Source organism: Emydura macquarii, unplaced genomic scaffold (assembly GCF_026122565.2).
Source record: "Emydura macquarii macquarii isolate MOO-44397 ecotype Brisbane River unplaced genomic scaffold, CSIRO-AGI_Emac_v2 contig_1253, whole genome shotgun sequence".
Taxonomy (NCBI): domain Eukaryota; kingdom Metazoa; phylum Chordata; order Testudines; family Chelidae; genus Emydura; species Emydura macquarii.
Window position 1 is genome coordinate 2,637,151 of NW_027131390.1, and position 21,583 is coordinate 2,658,733.

Here is a 21,583-nt window from a genome sequence, read left to right on the forward strand (position 1 = left end):
ACCCTTATTGCTTGCAAAGAAATCAGGTACTTATAGACTAAATGAAATTTAAACTCAATTTTACTGCACAGATTGCTTTCTGAATACACTAGTGTTTTAAATTAGCATTGCAGAAAACTAGCAATCCTCATGGAACCACTCCCATTTAAATGGAGAGATTTTCATGATGGTATTTTGGGACCATTACTCAACTAACCTTCTAAACGAAGGAAACAAAAAACTCAGATGGAGTCACTGTATGCAGGTTTAGGGGGTGGCTGGAGGAAGGGTTTCATGAAGTAATACATTGCTTTATGAGCAGTATTGCTGAGAGGCCCAAATCAAAAGTGGGGACTGCTGCACTCTCTATAAACACATCAGAAAATATACACAGCATAGGCTTCTAAGAGTTTAGAATCTAATTAATATTTACCCATAACCCTATATTAATCCCTGACAAACAACTTTTCGTAGATTGTTTCCCCTCAATTTTTCTCTCAACCTTATCTGAGAACAGTTACTTATCTTGTAACTGTTGTTCTTTGAGATGTGTTGCTCATGTTGATTCCCAATTTAGGTGTGTGCGCGCACCACATGCAGGAAAATTTTTTCCTTTAGTGGTACCCATAGGAGCTGACTCTAGTGCCCCCCTGCAGCGGCACGCACATGCACCCACATATAGACACCGTCAGCTCCCCCTTCCTCTCAGTTCCTTCTTGCTGGGAACTCCGACTAAGGGGAAGGAAGGCGGGTGTAGAATGGACATGAGCAACACATCTCGAAGAACACAGTTACAAGATAAGTAACTGTTCTTTCGTCTTTGAGAGCTTGCTCATGTCCATTCCCAATTTAGGTGACTCACCAGCAGTGTCTCCGGTGGTGGGCAGGAGTTCATGTACGTGACACTTGAAGCACCGCTTTACCAAAGCCAACTTCATCTCGAGCTTGCTGCGTCAAGGCATAGTGGGACGTGAAGGTACGTACCGATGACCAGGTAGCTGCCCTCAGATGTCCAGTATGGGGACATGCGCTTGCAAGGCCGTAGAGGACGCCTGTGCTCTCGTTGAGGGGGCTGTCAAGGACACCGGAGACGCGACTCCAGCCTGCTCATAACAGTCTGGGATGTAGGCCATGATCCACTTCGAAATACGCTGCGAGGAAACCAGCAAACCCTTCATCTGGTCGGCAACCACCATGAAGAGCTGCATAGGACGACGAAAGGGTTTGGTTCTGTCGATGTAAAACACCAGGGCCCTTCTCACAACAAGAGAATGCAGGCGCCTCTCTTCATTGGAGCTGTGCGATTTGGGGCAAAAGACAGGTAGGAAAATCTCCTGATTAAGGTGAAAATGGGAAACTACCTTAGGCACAAAAGCCAAATGCGGGCAATGTTAGACCTTGTCCTTATAAAACACCATGTAGGGTGGCTCTGACGCTAATGCCCTGATCTCAGAAACTCCCCTGGCGAATGTAATAGCCACCAGGAAGTCAACATTTCAGGACATGTATGTAAGGGGGCATGAAGCCAGGGGTTCAAAGGGTGTCCCAGTGAATCTGGAGAGGACCAAGTTCAAAGAAACCTAGCCATCATTTCATGCAAAAAAACTGTTCTATCTTCCAATAAAGGGTGAAAAGCAGATATGGCCACTACATGAACCTTGACTGACAAGAAGGCCAATCCCCCTTGTTTCAAGTGGAGCAGATACTCCAAGATCATTGGGATCAACACCTCCAATCAGGGAAACACCATGCTGGGCCGTCCTGCAGGTGAAGCACTTCCAGTTGGAGGTCCAGTCGCAGCGAGAGGGTCCACTGCCTGGGTCCTGCCAGCTCTAGAAGCATCCCAAACCAATGCTATCGGGCCCATGCTGGATGACCTGCGCCTTGTCTCTCTTCACTTTCAGGAAGACTTTGTGGATTAAAGGCATTGGTGGGAAGGCGTACAAGAGGTTCCTCTGACCAGGAAAGGAGAAAGACATCTGTGATGGAGTCTGCACTGAGTCCCTGACGAGAACAGAAACGATGGCATTTCCTGTTGGCCCTGGTGGCAAAGAGGTCCACTTGGGGATTGCCCCACCTTTGGAAGATGTGGGTCACTACCTCCGGATGGAGGGACCACTCATGCCGAGAGCAGAAGGATCTGCTGAGACCGTCTGCCAAAGAGCTGTTGACTCCTGCGAGATGTACTACTATAGGGTGAATGTTCTGAGTGACGCAAAAGTCACTCACAGCCTCCTTGCATAGGGCAGGGGACCACCCACTCTGTCTTCTGACAGCACGCTGTAGGCCGTATTGTCCGTGAGAATCTGCATCACTTTCTTGGTAAGATGTGGCAGGAAAACCGTATAGACTAGACAAATTGCCCAGAGCTCCTTGATATTGATGTGTAGCTGCAGTTCCCCTGAGGTCCACATACCTGGGTCTTTAGGGGAACCAAGTGAGCTCCCCATCCCAGGTCCAAGGCATTGGAAATCAGTGTTACCAATGGCTGGGGCACTTCAAAGGGCATTCCTGAGAGCACCCAACATGGATCTGTCCACCACACCAGGGAGGTAAGTATTTCCAGAGGAACAGTAGGTATCCTTTCCAGATGATGCCTGACTGGAGAATACTCCGATGCCAACCACACCTGGAGGAGTCTGAGGTGCAGTCTGGCATGGGGAACCACATAGGTGCAAGCCGCCATGTGTCCCAGGAGGCTGAGGCAGACCCTTGCTGTCGTGAGGAGGTGGGATGAAATGCGGGTTCTAATATCTGTCATTGCCAGGAATCTTTCCTCTGAAGGAATGCTCTGGCCCTGGACGAGTCCAACATTGCCCCAATGAATTCTATCCTCTGCACAGCGACTAATGTTGATTTTTGCTCATGTATTAGGAGACTTAGCAGCTAACAAACATTTTGGGTAATTGTGATGCTGGCCTGAACCAGAGACCTTGACCTGCCCCAATGAGCCAATCATCCAGGTAAGGGAACACCTGCACTCCTCTCCTTCGGAGGTATGCCGCCACTACCTACATGCACTTTGTGAAGACCCTCAGTGCAGTTGAGAGGCCAAAGGGGAACACCGCAAATAGGTAATGGCGGTCTCTTACCATAAACCATAGAAATCTCCTGTGACCAGGGAAGATTGCTATGTGAAAGTAGGCATCCTTTAAAATCAAGAGCGGCATGCCAGTCGCCTGGAGCAAGAGAGGGAATGATGGTGGCTAGGGAAACCATATGAAACTTTAGCTTTCTGAGGTACTTGTTGAGGCACCTCAAGTCCAGTATAGGCCTCAGTCCTCCTTTTGCCTTTGGAATCAAGAAATAATGGGAATAAAAACCTCACCCTGTAAGTCTCGGGATATTCTTCCAGTGCACCCACCTGTAAGAGCACTTGCACCTGCTGCTTGAGGAGTTGCTCGCGAGAGGGGTCCCTGAAGAGGGATGGGGAGGGAGGGTGAGAAGGCGGGAGTGAGGCAAATTGGAGGGTATAACCAATGGCCACCATGCTGAGCACCCATCGGTCTGAAGTTATGGCAGCCCAGGCCGGGAGAAAGCGGGCTAGGCGAGAAGAAAATAAAGGGGCAGCTGGATCCACGGGCAGAACTGGGAGGTTGCTCTTGGGCGCACCTTCAAAAGGCCTGCTTTCATCCCCGATTATAGCAGCTAGAGCCTGGTTGAGGGCCGGTGGATGATGAGTGGCCCTGGTGTCTTTCATATCCTTTGCTTTTCCTCTTATAGGAGTCCCTGCTGGAGTGCTCCCCAAAACCACTGCTGATGCTGAGGCTTGAAGTGTCTCCTAGAGGAAGACAGGGTATAGAAGCCAAGGGACCTCAGTGTTGCCCTTGAGTCTTTCATGCCATGCAGCCTGGAGTCCATCTGCTTGGCAAAGAGGACCATGCCATCAAAGGGGAGGTCCTGAACTGACTGCTAGACCTCCGACAGGAGACCCAAGGATTGTAGCCATGATGCCCATCCTATAGACATCTCCGAGGCCATTACCTTGGCTTCAGAGTCCACTGCATCAGTAGCCACTTGCAGGGCCTCTACCACTACCCAGAGTCGGTGGAAGGCCCAGTGCTGCGATCGACGCTCGCAGCAGCGAGGGAACCTTCTGAGGCAGGTAGGATTGGTGGCCCAACACGGGTCTTGCCTGGTCCCCCTTAGCCTTCTCCACAGGAGAGCATCCCCGCTCCGTGCGAGTCTTCTTCAGCCTCTTTTTCAGTACTGGAGATGGTGAACAGTTGCGAGAGGAGGAAGAGTGCGCCAAAGGGGCAATGTGCGCCGAGGCCATCGTGCTCAGTGCCGAGTCCAATCTGCCGGGCTCCAACCCCGGTCTAAGTGCCACTCCATCAGGATGGACCTGAGACGAATATCTTGGTCTTTCTTTGTCCATGGGCAAAAACCTTTACAGATTTTACACCTCTCACGAACATGCGCTTCCCCCCAGACACTTGAAACAACTTCGATGCAGATTGCTTCTTGGCATAGGCTTCTTAAACGAAGCACAGCATTTAAATCCTGGGAAACGGGGCATGCCCTGACCCTGGGACTCTAACAACTAACAAACTAGTACTAACTATAACCCAACTATTAGCTATGTACACTAGAACAATGAATCACCCACTAGGTTTTAGCGAGAGAACTTGTGAAGGCAAGAGACGTTCCAGCACCGTCACTGGTGGCGAAAAGGAACTGAGGGACGGGGAGCTGACAGCACCTACATAAGGGCACACGTGCATGCTGCTGCAGGGGGCGCTAGAGTCATCTCCTACAGGTACCACTAGGGGAAACAATTTTCCGGCACCAGTGCATGTGGCGTGCACACACAACTAAATTGGGAATGGACGTGAGCAAGCACTCGAAGAACTTTTAGTTATCATAGAAATGTGGGGCTGGAAGATACCACAGAGGTTATCTAGCCTTTCCCATGTTTGCTGGGGCAAAATTAAATATATCTAAACCAGTGATTCCTAAAGTGGGGTACGCAGACCACCCAGGGTCCACCATGAACATAAGAGTGGCAATGCTGGATCAGACCAATGGTCCATCTAGCCCAGTAGCCTGTCCTCCAACAGTGGCCAGTGCCAGATGCTTCAGAGTAAATGAACAGCAACTATTGAGGGACCCATCCCTTGTGATCCAGTCCAAGCTTCTGGCAGTCAAAGGCTAGGGATATCCACAACATGAGGTTACATCTCTTACCATCTTAGCTAATAGCCACTGATGGACCTATATCCTCCATGAATTTATCTAATTCTTTTTTAAACTCCGTTATACTTTTGGCATCCCCTAGCAATGCATTCCACAGGTTGACTGTGCATTGTGTGAAAAAAGCACTTTCACAAAGTTATTTAATATGTGCTACCTATTAATTTCATTGGGTGACCAATGGTTCTGTGTGTTATGTGAAGGAGTAAATAACACTTCCCTATTCATGATTGTATTAAACCTCTATCATAGTCCCCCCCTTAGTCATTTATTTTCTAAACTGATCAGTCCCAGTCTTTTTAATCTTTCCTAATACGGAAGCGGTTTCATACCCTTAGTCATTTTTGTTGCCCTTCTCTGTACTTTTCCTAATCTAATATATCTTTTTTGGGATGGGGTGACCAGAACTGCAAGCAGTATTCAAGGCATAGGTGCACCAGATATAGTGGCATTATGATATTTATTCTCTTATTATCTACCCTTTTCCTTAGGACTCCTAAAGAGTCCTTGGGGTAAGAGCTTCTCAAAAGCTTTTTGAAAGTCCAAGTGCACTATATCCACTGGATCACCTTTGTCCACAGGTTTGACGACACCTTCAAAGAATTCTAATAGATTGGTAAGGAATGATTTCCCTTTACAAAAGCCTTGTTGACTCTTCCCCAATATATCATGTTTATTTATGGTGTCTGATCATTCTGGATTTTTACTGTAGTTTCAACCAATTTACCTGGTACTGAAGTTAGGGTAACTGCCATGTGATTATCAGGATCACCTCTGGAGGGTTTTTGTTTTTGTTTGTTTGTTTTTTAAATCAGCGTTACAGTAGCTACCCACCAGTCATCTAATACAAAAATTGATTTAAGTACTAGGTTACATATGACATTATTTCTTCAATTTCATACACGAGTCCCTTCAGAACTCTTGGATGAATACCATCTAAGCCTGGTGATTTATTACTGTGTAATTTATCAATTTGTTCTGCAGCCTCCCCTATTGACATCTCAAACTGAGAGAGTTCCTCAAATCTGTCACCTAAAAAGACTGTCTCAGGTAAGGAAATCTCCTTCACATCCTCTACAGTGAAGACCGAGGCAAAGAATACATTTAAATTCTCTGTAAACAGCCTTGTCCTCTCTCCGTTCTCTTTTAGCACCTTGATCTTTCAGTGGCCCCACTGGTTCTTTGGCAGTCTTCCTGGTTCTGATGTACTTTAAAATTTGCTGTTAGTTTTTATGTCTTTTACTAGTTGCTCTTCAATTCTTTTTTGACCTACCTAATTATACTTTTACACCTGACTTGCCAGAGTTTGTGTTTCTTTCTGTTTTCCTCACAGGGATTTATCTTCCAATTTTTAAAGAATGCTGTTTTTACTCTGCAGCTGGCAGGCATTTCACTCTTGTGACCGTTCATTTTAATTTCCGTTTAACTAGCTCTCTCATTGTGTAGTTCCCCTTTTTGAAGTTAAAAGATACTGTATGGTGTTTCTTTGGCATTTTCCCCCCTCCAAGGAGGTTAAATTTAATTACATTATGGGTGCTATTATTAAGTGGTTCAGCTATATTCACCTCTTGGACCAGATCCTGTGCACCACTTAGGGACTAAATCAAGAATTGCCTCTCCCCTTGTAGGTTCAAGGACTAGCTGCTCCAAGCAGTCATTAATGGTGTCTAGAAACCCTCTCCCTGCATTCCATCCTGACATGCACCCAGTCAGTATGGGAATAGCTGAAATCCCCGTTATTGGGTTCTCTTTTAGCCTTTCTAGTCTGTGAGCATTTCACAGTCACCATCACCATCCTATTCAGGTGGTTGGTAGTATATTCCTGCTGCTATACTCTTATTATTCAAGCATGGAATTTCTGCCCATAGTGTCTCTATGGTATTGCTTTATTCAGTTAAGATTTTTACCACATTTGACTCCATGCGCTTTCTCACATATAGTACCACTTCCCCACCAGTACAACCTACTCTGTCACTCCTATATATTTTGTACCCTGGTATTATCATGTCCCATTGATTATCATAATTCCACCACATTTCTGTGATGCCTACTATATATCAATATTCTCATTTAATACCAGGCACTCTCATTTACTCATCTTAGTATTGAGACTTCTTGTATTTGTACACAAGTACTTATAAAATTTGTCAATATTTAGTTGTCTGTCTTCATTAGATGTAATCTCCCTGAAAGCATGTGTGTGTATTTATAAATTTAACTATAGTCCTTATGACTTATTAATGAACTCTTTGATCAGTAATATTACACAGCTTGATTTCTAAAGTAGAACAAGTTTAGGTGGCAAGATGTGTGAAAATCTTAAACTCAATATTTTCCGCTGAGTTTTGTTGGCCCTGCTGCTAATAAATGTGATATAAAATGTTTTTTAAAAGTTTAATGGGAAAATGCTACAGAACATTGAGGTACCTACCCCCATCTTAAATGTTCTGCAGAGAGTCTTTATTTTTCACCCACCATAGGCTTTGACCAGTTAAGAGCTACAAGTCAACAGCTTATGAACATAGTATGCTTATGAACAGCTATGCTTATGAACATAGTTTAATCAGATGAAATAATTGTAGATATATTTAGGCAGAAACCACACTGAAATGGATCCCACTAAAAAAGGCATGATTAACTGAAAGCTCCCCTTTAGAAAAAATATACTGTATGGTATATGCTAGATAATGCTTGGCCCTGCCATAAGTGCAGGGGACTGGACTAGATGACCCCTCGGGGTTCCTTCCAGTCCTACGATTCTATGAAAACCAGAGAAATGGTAAAAGGCTAAGAGAAAAAAACCCATATTATCTCTGCTAATCCAAGAGAACTGAAAGTTGAGTTATTTTATTTTGCACAGTGGCAGACAAACCAATATTGATAAGCCAGGTGCTCTTAGTTATTTTAAGAGAATACATGTTTGGATAGTTACTAATGTAGGAACGGCCAGAAGAAGTTATTATTCAACTGATCAAATTGAATAGCTTAGATTATGTATGGCAGTGTTGTTGTAGCCATATTGGTCCCAGGATATTAGAAGGACAAGGAGGATGAAGTAATATCTTTTATTGGACCAACTTCTGTTGAGAGAGAGAGAAGCTTTTGAGCTTTCCTGTCCAATTTGCCACACACCTTTAATCTACTTATTACTGTTAGCCACAGCTAAAGTACATACTGCTTTTGCACAAATTAGTCTCCTAATTAGACATGGGCAGATGTTAAGGAAAATGAGGAACCCCAATTCAAATGTCAAGCTCAATAAGTGAACCTGAGCCTAAGAGCAGAACACAATTTTAAGCATTTTTAATGTCAGCTGTCTTCTTTGCACAACTTTAGGCTTCATGCCATCATTCAAAAAAGGCTGTGAATTTAAAAACTGAACAAGACAGCTGAATGAGAACATATGCATCACCACCACTACAGATTTTTATTTAAACTTTTTTTTAAAAATTGATTACAAACTGCAGTAACTACACAACACAGTATGAACATATGCATTTTTAAACCCATTTTTGTTTCTTCAGAATTTCAGTCAGTCTTTGAAGTTTGCTGGTGAAATATTTTGAGATTTCCAGTTTTTTGCAATTTAGATTTTACCAGAAACTTTATTTTCTCAAAATAAAATAGTAATACTCACATTAAGATATCATCCACTTTCATAGATCTCAAGTACTTTGTAAAACTAGATAAGCAGCACCACTATTTTATGAAGATACTACAGAAAAGGTTAAACTCAAGGTTACTCAGCAAATCAGTAGCAGAATTAGAAAAAGCATCCAAGTATGCTGGCTCTCAACTCCTAGCAGCAATCAGCCTGACGCGCAGTTGCCCCATATTTATTTTATCCTCATGCACTTTGACCCATAACAAATTTGCAAAGAAAGCCACAAAGATATTACCTATTGCAGCACCTGTTCATGCTCTCAGACAGAAGAGTCTTACTGTATGAAAATCCAGACACGCTTCATGGTGAGTGTCAATGTCTGTAAGCTTTGTTACTATACATCTCATCTTAAAAATCAGAGCACAACCTGACCTAACCATATATTACCGGCAACAGAAACCCAACTACTTTCTGTAGTTAAAAGGTTTCAATATAGTGACCATTTATCACCTGTGTGCATCAAATGCTAGCATCACAAATAACTGACCCAAATGTTACTATGCCAAGATCATTTTTTATAGCTAGCCCTGCTTTAAAAATTACTATAGTAAAATGAAACAAATATTTGTAAGTCACATTGAAATGAATGATCAATATATTTATTTTTGTTATCTGTAGCTAAATAAAACTAGATCATCATGTGGGTTAGGGAACACTGTACTCCAATCTAGATACATAGTAATTCGAAAGTGTGCAGGCTGATGTGACATTTTTTAATATAGTTTACTTTTGATTAAACAATTTAATCAAGCTCCAATTTTATTACACTTAACTGTTTTCAGAAATTCAAATTACAAAATACTGGACCAGAACTACAGTCTCTTAGCCACTTATTTTTCCATGTCATATAAATAGATACCTGCTTTTGCCAATGAACAAAGTAGTGCAGAGTGTACAACCTGTATTGAGCCCAGCAATTTAAGGTCTATACTGACCAGAGATTGCCAGAGAGAAGTTGTCCTTGTTTTTCTGGGTGGGAAGAGGAGGAAGTGGATTTGCTCTTGCACACATGGGCTATTAGGGTAGTGAGATATATCTTGGTGTCAACTGGCCACTTCACCTTGAATACCTCTGATAATATGTGTTATCTACTTATATAGGGTAAACGCCCAATGTGGATTGCGCTCCGCTCAAACCTTAACACCCAGATGTTTTTGGCATAGCAAACGTCCCGTCTTCTTTTTTTTTTTTTTCCCCCCAAACGTGGGACCGGGGATTGAGAGCAATGCCACGTCTTTTCACATAAAGCCTCTTTTGGTGCCGATGAGCAAGAGAAAAGCAACGTTCCTGCAACTGTCATGGGTAATAAGAAGGAACTGAAGCGGCAGGGGAAGAGGGAGGCCAGCAGGGCCCTATTTACAGCGCCATGAGGGCGCAACTCCCAGGGGCAACAGAGCTGACCCTGCAGATACCACGAGGGGAAAACCTTCTGGTGACTGTGCATGCGGCTCGCACACACCTACTTAGAATCGACATGAACAAGCACTTGAAGAAGATTTTTTAGTTCTACAACTTTAACTTTTTTTAAGATACCATCCAAACTTCAACTTAAATTCTTTGTTTTTCAAGGGATACATTTCAAATCCATGTTTTTCCTGAGCTTAATGAGAACGTGAAGCATGATCAATTGCTACAAATGGGAAGCATATCTAATGTAACATGGAATAAGGAAAATAAATTCAGCTTCAATTTCATTTCTGTGCCTCCACAGTAAAGTTCTGTTTTTAAACACACAGTTACTCACAAAGTGTCTCTCCACATCATCTCTGAAAAGCAAAATTATCTCCTGTGCTGTTCATGCACCTGCAGTCAAACAAAAGAGTGGAGCAGAAAATCACAGATTGACATCAAAAAATGCATGTAGACTCCCCGATCCCACGGATTTTAGTACAGAAGGGCAAGATCTGTCCTAATTATTCACATTCAACTGATTCTCTCCTTCTTTGTTCCACCAACTTTTCCTACTGACACTTAGGGATAAAGGAATGTAAGGGAAACAAAAAATACTTCTCTGTAGACAAATATTGCATGACTATGGCTCCTGCTGCGGAAATGAAGATGAATTACAAAAACTAATCAAGTGAGCAGGGAAACTACATGCCCAAGATTTTTCAAATTAATCTCATGGTTTAACCAGCTGTGCCTGACCCTGCCTATCTATCCCATGAACAGTTTACTAAAATGGAAGCTGTGACTTTTTGTCTTAGGAGTGAAAGGGAGAAACAACCAAAATTAACAGTGTGTGAAAAAAATATGCACATTACCCTGAATTGAGAAAAAAGGCCTCAATTTTTATGAGCTACATTTTTTTAAAGTACCACATCATTTACCAAATATTTACAGTAACATCAAATCCTCTTCATTCTCAAGCCTGTAAGTTTAAGATACCTTTACAGTAACTAGAGATTGATTCCAGTGTCCAGTCATAACCAAATTTAAATTTATACATCGTGCCCAAGGGCACACTACTGCAGTTTTACTTCATAAAGGACACTATTTTCATTTGTAACAAACACAGATTTGTAATTCATACACCAGTAACTATCGCAAAGCATGCAATACCATTGAACCACTCATTTTTAGTTCTGAACTTGTTTACTTTCCTATTTTGTATTATAAAGAAGAGAAAGCTACTTTTTGTTGCAGTTTCCATTGTATGGACTTTATACTGATTACTTTTATGAAATTTGCTACTCTGAGCTTTATAGTGCTAAAAAACTTATTAAACAGGCTAGTCTTTCATTTGAATTAATAGATGTTAAATGAGTTGTTTTATGCATGTGCATGAAGTGGAAAATAATTCCACATAAAAGGCTTATAAAATGGCACATTGATTTAAATATACCACAAAGCTGATAGATCAGTCCTACCAAAAAAAAAAAAAAATACATTTAGGAATTTCTACAATTCTTTCAGGCACTCAGCCACAGTTAACAAATAACACTCTTTACATCAATACCACCATGTAAGTAAAAGCCTATACCAACTGAAAAAAAAAAAAAACATGAAAAACTTTAAGGGACCCTTCTCTTCAGGAGTTGGAGTCATGAGAAATGATAATCTAGAATCTTGCCTAAATGGGAACTGTCAAATCAGACACATTAATTAAAAGTGATTCACACAAAGAAAGTGAGAGCATCACTTTTTAATTCGTGTTCTAAAAAACACCTAGAACATGGCATTACCAAACATGGCATCATTTAAAAAGAAATACTTTAATAATGTCTGTCTAACTTGCCTGCTCTCAGTTTTGTTGCCGCTGCTAGTAGAACAAAGTTGTTCTCTGCTTCTTCTGTTGCTGCTGTACATCAGGACATGCTATTGGTTCAACAGAACTTCAGGTTTTCCTATGTCAAAAAGAAGAAGTCCACTGAATAAAATAAACAAAATGTTGCGGCTAAAAAACACATTCTTTTTCTCCTCACCACCATAACAAAGTCATTAATTCATTCTCCAAAAGCAAGACATTCATCAGAATGACATTCCCACAATTATAAAACAAACCTGGATGTGAAGGTTTGTTCACGTCTCTATGATGGACAAGAAGGGCTAATCTAAACAGAATGGAGTTTGTTGCTTGATAGCTTTATTCGTTCCAATACATTCACCTAGTTGTTCCAATAGCATTTCTGCGCCTATACAGAGCTGTTTCCAAATACATCTGGCAGAGCAAAAACCCTTGACTCAACTGTGTAATCCGTGGTTGAATGAGGCAGGGAACCCTCCTAAACCTGTAACACCTAAGGCTTCCCAAGAGTAGCTGCCTGACAAGGCATTATGGAGAGGAAGTTGGCTTGGTTTTGGATCAAGGTAGAAGTGGAGATTCCTATGACTGGAATGCTAAAAATCAATGGTTATAAGCTATTTGGAAAGGACTGAATAGGCAAAACAGATAAGGGAACGGCACTGTGGCATTACCTGTTTCCAAGTCATTGATAACTCAAAAGAAAATTATCTTGAATACTTATGGATCTATTTCAACAGATAAAGTACACGATGGGGTCTGGCAATCTGTAGCAGACACCAAATAAATCATACTAGGAAACAGCATGACTGGCTCCTTACAAATCTATGATGTGTAGGAAAAAAAGCTGCATGGTCATTAAATTCAAATGTCAAACTTCAAATTGAGTGACATATGCTGGAGATCTCATGCTGCCAATACTAAAACATCCATAGAACTTCTAAATATTACAGAAGACAATTTCCTAACCCAAGCAGTACTGCATTCAACATGGGAGAATTCAACCTAGGAAAATACAACCTAGATGGAGCTAGTATAAGGTGGGTGTAGAACGGATTGGAAAACCATTCCCAGAAAGTAGTTATCACAGATCCACAGTCAAGCTGGAAGGGCATATCGAGTGGGGTCCCACAGGGATCAGTCTGGGTCCAGTTCTGTTCAATACTTCATCAGTGATTTAGATAATGGCATAGAGAGTACATTATAAAGTTTGCAGATGATACCAAGCTGGAAAGAGTTGCAAATGTTTTGGAAGATAGGATTAAAATTCAAAATGATCCAGACAAACTGGAGAAATGGTCTGAAGTAAATAGGATGAAATTCAATAAGGACAAATGCAAAGTACTCCACATTTAGGAAGGAACAATCAGTAGCACACATACAAAAATGGGAAATGACTGCCTAGGAAGGAGTTCTGCGGAAAGGGATCTGGGGGTCATAGTGGATGACAAGCTAAATAGGAGTCAAAAGTGTCACACGGTTGCAAAAATGCAAACATTCTGTATTAGCAGGAGTGTTGTAAGCAAGACACAAGAAGTCATTCTTCTGCTGTACTCCACACTGAGTAGGCCTCAACTGGAGTAGTGTCCTGTTCTGGATGCGACATTTCAGGGAAGATGTGCACAAATTAGAGAAAGTCCAGAGAAGAGCAACAAAGATCACTGAAGGTCTAGAAAACATGACCTATGAGGAAAGGTTGAAAAAAATTGGGTTTGTTTAGTCTGGAGAAGAGAAGACTGAAGGGGGACAAAACAGTTTTCCAATACATAAAAGGTTGTTACAAGGAGGAGGGAGAAAAATTGTTCTTGTTAACCTCCGAGGATAGGACAAGCAGCAAAGGGCTTAAATTGCACGAAGGGCAGATTAGATTGGACATTAGGAAAAATTTCCTGAAAAAAAATTACTTAGAAAGGTTGTGGAATCTCTGTTACTGGAGATTTTTAAGAGCAGGTTAGATAAATACCTGTCAGGTATTATCTAGAGCAGTGTTCCTCAACCTTTTAAGTAGCAAGTACCCCTTAACTTCTGAAAATTTTAATAAGTACCCAACACTCAAATTTTCCACGGGATTTTATATTTACAGACTAATGTGAGCCATGTGTTGGAGGAAGGGCTGAGTATATAAGGCCATGATATGACAAATGTCAGATCTAGTGTGGGTAGGGTTACCACCTTTACACCAGGGGTGCGCAACTCAAGTATGTACCTGGGCTAGAGGTGATGTTGGCCAAAGCTAGGAGGCTTTGAGCTGCATGCCGATGCTGGGGAATGTAAAGCGCCACGCCATTTTATGCCTTAGATTTGAGAGGAGGAAGGCGTGAGAGAGAGACAGAGAAACAGGAAAGGAGGGTAACTGGTAAAATCTGGAGCTGTCAGTTGTCAATTTCACTGCTCAGCTAGAGCAGTGAAATTGACAAGTTTTCTGGGCGCTGGGCTTTGAGCCAGGGAGAGGAGCTGTCACCTGGACAAGTTGTAGGCGGCTGCCACCTGGCTGCCAACCCAGGAGGTGGGCGACTGCCACCCAATTCGAGCTGGGGCAGAGGAGGCTTCCACACCGGCTGGGACCCAGGGATGTGGGCAGGTGGCTACTGCCCGTCTTCAAGCCGAGGCGCTGGAGGATGTCCCTCAGCTTGGAGCTGGGGCGCAGGTGGCTGCCACCCAGCTGCGAAGACAGCTTGCGAGACACAGGAGACTGCTCCCACCACCAGGGCTGCTGCCCGCCTCCCACCTGGGAGCTGGGAGCTGTGGACGGGAAGCAGGGGGACTCGCTTCTCAGCTGGGAGCTGCCCAGCTGCATCCCCTTCAGCTGTGACTCTGCTGCTTTTTCCCCAGGTACCCCTGCCTGTGTCTCATGTACCCCCAGGGGTATGCATACCACAGCTTGAGAAACTATGATCTAGATAATGCTTAGTCCTGCCTTGAGTGCAGGAGACTGGACTAGATGACCTCTCAAGTTCCCTTCGAGTCCTACACTTCTATGATTCTATATTGGATCTTGTTTCCACTGATAGAAAGGAACTGATCACAGAACTAAAAACTAATGGCCGTTTACGTACAAGTGATCATGACTTGATCACATTTATAATGTGCAAACAGAATAGATTCCAGACCAGTGATACACATACACACAGTGCTTTGAAAGGGCCAATTTAACAAAGCTGAAAAAAGTTATGAGTCAAATAAGATGGGAGGAAGAACTTAAACTGAAGAACATAAATGATCATTGCAAATTAAGGCTAGATGTCCAAAACAACACAATCCCACAATCCATGACGAATGCCATACTGGTTAAAAAAAACTTGAGCAGCTATAACCAATGAAAGAAAGGGGGAGTTGATAGTAATGAACATAAATCAGAAGCTAAGAATTGCACAACACTGATAAGGGAAGCAGAGGGACATAAGGAGAAATCTAAAGCCAGGAGAGTTAAGAAGAAAAAGTGAAGTTTTAAAACATATTAGGAACAAAAGGAATCTTAACAATGGTACTGGTCCATTACTAGATGGAAATAGTAGAATTATCAATAAAGCCTAAGAGGCAGAAATGATTAATAAATATTTCTGTTCTATGTTTGGGGAAAAACAGATTATGTAGTCTAACCATATGATAACATTCTTTCCATTCCATTAGTATCTCAGGAGGATGTTAAACAGCAGTTACTAAACTCAAACATTTTCAGATCAGCACGTCTGGATAACTTGCATTCTAGAGTTTTATAAGAGCTGGTCTGAGGAGTTCACTGCAGTATTAATGCTAATTTTGGTAAGTCTTGGAACTCAGAGGAAATTCTAGAAGACTGGAGGAAACTAATGACTAATTAGACTGGAGTAAACTAAAACTAACTGAAGAGGAAACTAATCTAGTGCAAATATTTTAAAAGGAAAATTAGGATGACGGTTGTAATTATAGGGCTGTCACTCTGACTTCAATCACAGGCAAAATAATGAAGCAACTGATATGGGGCTCAATTAATAAAGAATTAAAGGAGTGTAATGTAATTAGTGCCAATCAACATGGGTTTATTGGGGGGGAGGGGAAGGGAGGGGGAGAGAATCGATCCTACCAAACTAACTTGGTATCTGTTTTTGATTAAATTAGAAGTTTGGCTGATAAAAGGTAATAGTGTTGATGTAATATACTAAAGACTTCTGTAAGGCACTTGACTTGGTACCACCCAACATTTTGATTCAAAATTAGAATGATATAAAAATCAACATGGCATACATCATATGGATTAAAAGCTAACTGATAGGTCTCAAAATTTAATTGTAAATAGGAATCAAACAGTGTTTATAGTAGAGTCCTACAGGGATCACTCCTATGCTACTTGGCATTTTTAATCAATGAGCTGCAAGAAAATAAAATAATCACTGATAAAATTTGCAGATGACAAAAATTGAGAGTGGTAATCATAGAATGATTGAAGAGAACACATCACTGATGCACAGTAATCTGTATTGCTTGGTAAGATGGGTGCAAGCAAACAATATGCATTTAATATAACTAAATGTAAATTAATACATTTAAGAACAAAGAATGCAGGCCACAGTACAGGATGAGGTACTATCCTGGGAAGCAGTCACTTTGAAAAAGATTTTATTGGTGGGGAAGGGAGGGAACAGTTTACCTATATTGTAACTGTTGTTCTTCGAGATGTGGACGCAGACATGGATTCTATTCAGGTGTGTACACGCCCAGAGCACCAAACCTGGAGAACTTTATGAAGCAGTACACATGGGTGTGGAACATGCGATCTACACCTCGACCCCGCTCGTCCTTTGCACTGGAATCCATGTCCAAAGACTGATGAAGAGGGGACGGAAAGCAGGTCATGGAATACAAGCCTGCAACCCATATCTCAAAGATGAGCACTTAGCTATATTATTGTAAGTAACCATTCTTTCTTCTTTGAGTAGTTGCAGACATGTAATGTACTCAGGTGACTCACAAGCAGTACCTGCAGGAAGTGCAGCTCAGAGTCTATTTGAACAGCAACTGCAGAACTGTTCTTCCAAAGTTTGCATCAGACCTAAAAGCAGTCATGATAGCATAGTGTTTGGTAAAGGTATGCCTGGAGGACCAATAGTAGTCTAGCATGAGAACATCCCTGCGAAATGCCACTGGAACCGTGCTGAATGAACCAAGAGTCTTTGTGATGGCATAGCATTTGGTGTGCCATATGCAGTCATAATGCAAGAGTAATCCATCTGGAAATTGTCTGTGCTGAAATTACTTGACCTCTCATCCAGTCAGCATAGGAGACAAAAAACTGGGGTAATAATCAAAATGGTTCAGTCTTGTCCAGATAGAATGCCAAGTTTAGTCTTACATCCAGCATAGGAAGGTGCTGTTCATCTGCATTCAGGTGTGGTTTAGGAAAAAGTACAGGCAAGTATATAGTTTAGTTAAAGGAGAAATGGTGGAATTGCTTCAATCAAAAATTTTGGATGCAGCCCTAAGGCTGCTTTGCCTTTGAATAACTGAGTATATAGAAGTCCTGCCACTAGGGCCTGCAGTTAATGTCAGCAAGAAAGGTTAATGGTCACAAGAAGAAAGGCTATCCCTTGACAAAGGAGGGAAAGAACAGGCAGATAGCGGCCCAAATAGAGGGCCAATGAGGGCAACAAGTATAGTGTTTCGGTCCCACGGGGGAACTGCTTCTTTTACAGGTGAGATGAGGCAGACGACATCTTTCAGAACATTAAAAACTATGGCAGGGGTGGCCAAACCATGGCTCATGAGCCACATGCAGATCTTTTACAGTTAAAATGCAGCTCACAGAGCCCCCTATGCTCCTCCCCACCAACCAAACTGGTGTGGGGAGCTCAGAGTTTCTGCCCTACGATAGGGTGGTGGAGCTAGAGAATTCTGCCCAGCAGCGAGGTGAGTCTCAGGACGTCAGTAAGTTTGGCCACCCTTGAACTATGGAATTAGAAAATACCAACTTCCCTTGGATCAGGGGATGAAACGCTGTGATAGCTGCTGAGTGGACCCTCAATTAGTTGAGGCACAAGCCCAACGATTTAGGATCTAACAGGTAATCTAAAATGTCCTGATTCAGAACTAGTACCAGCTGAATTCCGAGCCCATGACCAAACAGAAAAGCATAATAGGTTAATTTCATGGATTGATTCCTACTACTAAGTAGAACCTGCTGGACTGCCTCTGAACAGTTCTTTTCCACCTGATCTAACCATACAGCATCTATGTCATGAGGCACATGTTGCCAAGACCTGGATGCCACAACTGACTGTGATGTTGTGACAGAAGGTTTGGAAGGAAGAGGAAAGGTGTAGGAAGTTGGATTGATGGGCTCTGAATACTGGAAAATTAACACAGTCTCATCTAGGCTGATGCAATGAGTATCAGTTTAGCATTATCTTTCTTCATGAAAATGATCTGAGGGATGAGTGGAATGGGGAAGGGAAGGCATTTATTAGCACTGATCAATCCCCCTGTTCAGTTGGAAGGCATCAGTCAGAGAAACTGGACTGTGACCTGCTCAAGAGCAAAATTTGCGGCACTTCTTGTTGTCTTTTTTTGCAAATAGGTTAACAGATGGAAAGCCACAATCTTTAAAGATGGACCTCAGCACACTATTCTTCATGGGCCACTTGTTCTCTGACAAATTCCTGCTGAGCTTGTAATACAAGCAAGTGACCCAGTTATTTGGAAGACTATTTAGAAAACACAGCACCATCAAATCAGAAACTAAAGCAATAAAGAACTCTATGAAAGAATGTATGCCGAAAAAGGACAAGTTTCCTTCTCGTTAAATAATTTATCAATCAGTAATTAGTGTAGACATCTATAGCAAGTTCTCTTAGGAGGAAGACCTTTATAAACTGCACTTAGAATAAATAAGTTGCTGCCAATTTTAACAAACTTGTAAAAAGTTATTCATAGATGAACAGGTGAATTGTATGACTGTTACAACTACTAATAAATAAATAGGAGGGTGCAAATGCCCAAATATTGTTTGTTTGTTTTTTAAAAAGGTTTAACCCTGTGTGGGGAGAGACAGTCTTTGGGTTTCCCTGTACTCATTAAAAGGCTCACATCAGCTCATGTTGGTCAACTAAGTTATTGTATTTTGGACAGTCTGATGTTAAATCAGCCAATCCAACAATACACAAGCTCTTAAACTGAATGCTAGAACTAATGGAAGCATGAATTATACATCAGCATAAAATGAAAGGTTATGTTATTTTGTTAAACTAAGTAGGAATAATCTAGGAGAATGAGACCCTGACAAATCAGCAGAACCACAATGACATATGCTGTAGGTTTACAGACATCAAGTAAATCCTGCAAGAGCTTACACCAGAAGGATCATCTAAGGGGAAAAACAGTTTACTGCCAGACTGAAACACAAAGATTAACCAATGTAGAGACCGGATAATGAAATCTCCTAGTAAACTAATCCACACCTCAATGTTTTGAGAGTTTACAGTCTTTAAAAAAAGTTGTCAATAGCCAACGTGCACAAACTTACAATAATATTAAGAAAAAAAATCAGAACATGGAACATGCAGAAACCTGGTTTCAAAGAAATACTGGGAGCCTTCCCCCACCCATTTGAACAGAAATAGGAATGATTTTTTTAAACACTACAGCAAAACTAGCAATTAAGGCCATCTGTTTCAATAATTAAGAAATTAACTCCCCATAATGTTTCCTCTTCCCCATGTTAAAACTTCATGGGGCACACAGAGAACGTAAGGGGGCTGAAGCACAATGGACTCCATTGATCCCTGATTGGCAGACAGCCCCTCAGGACCATGAGGGGTTTTCTAACTTGCACTTCAATTCAGCCATTTCACTTAGGGCTGGTCTGCGGTAGGAACGTATACCTGTATGGCAAAGTCTCTAATCGGTATGAAAAATCCACACCCCTGTGAGATGTAACTATACCAACTGAACCTCTGTGCAGACAGCGCTAGGTCAACAAAAGTATTCTTCCCTCAACCTAGCTACCAACTCTCAGGGAGGTGGATTTCCTATGTCATCGGGAGAACCCCACCTGTCGACAGAAGTAGTGTCTATGCTGAAGCATTATAGCTGCACTTGCTATATGCGTTTTAACTGGGGACTTACCCAACGTCTCAGGACAAGGAACAGCTAAGTATTATGCCCTAAAAATGTATTTTTGTTCACTGCTACACATGAAAGGACAGGACTTGTCTCTGAAAGGTGATTTTGCTAACAGTCATCAAAGACCTATTGTAAATGTCAAGAAAGGGAATCCAATGGTAATCAAAAACAAGTTTCACTAGATACACAAGCTTAAATTATGAGACTGGCCAGAGTTTATCAATGCAAGTCCACCTGAAGAAAAATTGATCAGGTAGGATATGCTCACTTGAGTGGAAGATTATAAAAAGCAGGAAAGTGTAAATACCCCAGATTCCAGAGTTCAGCCACTCATTTAAACTGCATTAATACTTTCCTCCAGGCAGCACAATTGAACAAGTCACTAGCTTTGATTAATCCAGGTTCAAGGACCACAGATCCAGTTTTCAGAAGCACAGAGAAACCACAAACAGCCGTTTGAACGCTAATTTATATTTCGCCTTAAATCTATGGTTACATTCCCCATATATTTGTAAACAGATGAAAAACAGATTTATATCAGTCCTATTCAAAAATATATTTCAGCATAAAGTACTGGACCTGTGTGACACAACAAGACAATCTAAATGCTTTTTGCCTAAACATAGAAATAGCGCAGCCCATGTTTTCCTCACATGAAAGTTACCTAAGACTACTATACAATTTTTGGGTCAACACCCTATCAAAATTAACCCATTCAGAGCTTTTTCATTGCCACATTTACCATAGCAGTGAAAATTAACATTCACTGAAGAGAAGACTGAAGATGTTCCTGCAACATTAACTGTGAAATGCTGTACCCCATGTACACCCTTATAGTGTGATTTGTGTATCATTCATGTTCACCCTTATAGTGTAACTGTGTATTGTCCGATGCAAAGTATGCCATGTCAAGTGTTTTTGGAATGCTTAGGGCATACTGAACATTATTATTATGGTAGCATGTTTCCTGCAATTTCATACATATGTACAGATATGAAACTCTGCTGTGTCATACTCCCAAGTGTGTGTCTCACATGGTTTGAACAGATACAGACTAACACAACGCGGTGTTTCCACGGCCCCGCAGAAGCACGCATACAGGAACAATGGACTGACTTAAGTACCTGTGAGCACTTTGGATCAAGTGGAAGAAATCATGCCCATTGCTGGTCAGGGCCGATCACCTGACTCCACGGCGTGTTCAGGAAACCTGTTAAAAGCTGAGGTGTCTGTCACTTGGCTCTCCCCTGGAATCCATCTTCTAAGCAATACCAAAGACTGAGAATTTACCCACAGGGAGGAAGGCCTGGTTGCAAGAGGCATGGCAATCAGTCTGTGTAATAAGCTGCATACAGACTGACATATTAATCTGAGGCTAAAATGCAAGTTATCTTTTAGTTAATTGTGAT

At 41.8% G+C, this 21,583-nt stretch overlaps 1 protein-coding gene across 4 annotated transcripts in view; it reads right to left on the minus strand.

Annotated features, from left to right (window-relative positions):
* KLHL13 (kelch like family member 13) overlaps positions 1 to 21,583 on the minus strand; it is a 110,610-nt gene that overhangs the window by 81,175 nt on the left and 7,852 nt on the right. Inside the window, exons 2-3 of one of the 4 annotated variants that reach the window (XM_067548001.1) lie at positions 12,075 to 12,183; positions 10,581 to 10,639 (exon numbers count right to left, since the gene is read on the minus strand). In XM_067548001.1, coding sequence (XP_067404102.1) covers positions 10,581 to 10,600 — 20 coding nt within the window. In that variant the 5' untranslated portion in view covers positions 10,601 to 10,639; positions 12,075 to 12,183. Of the gene's footprint in view, positions 1 to 10,580; positions 10,640 to 12,074; positions 12,184 to 21,583 lie in introns of those variants that run through there. The other 3 variants (XM_067547997.1, XM_067547998.1, XM_067547999.1) reach the window with 3 other exon arrangements.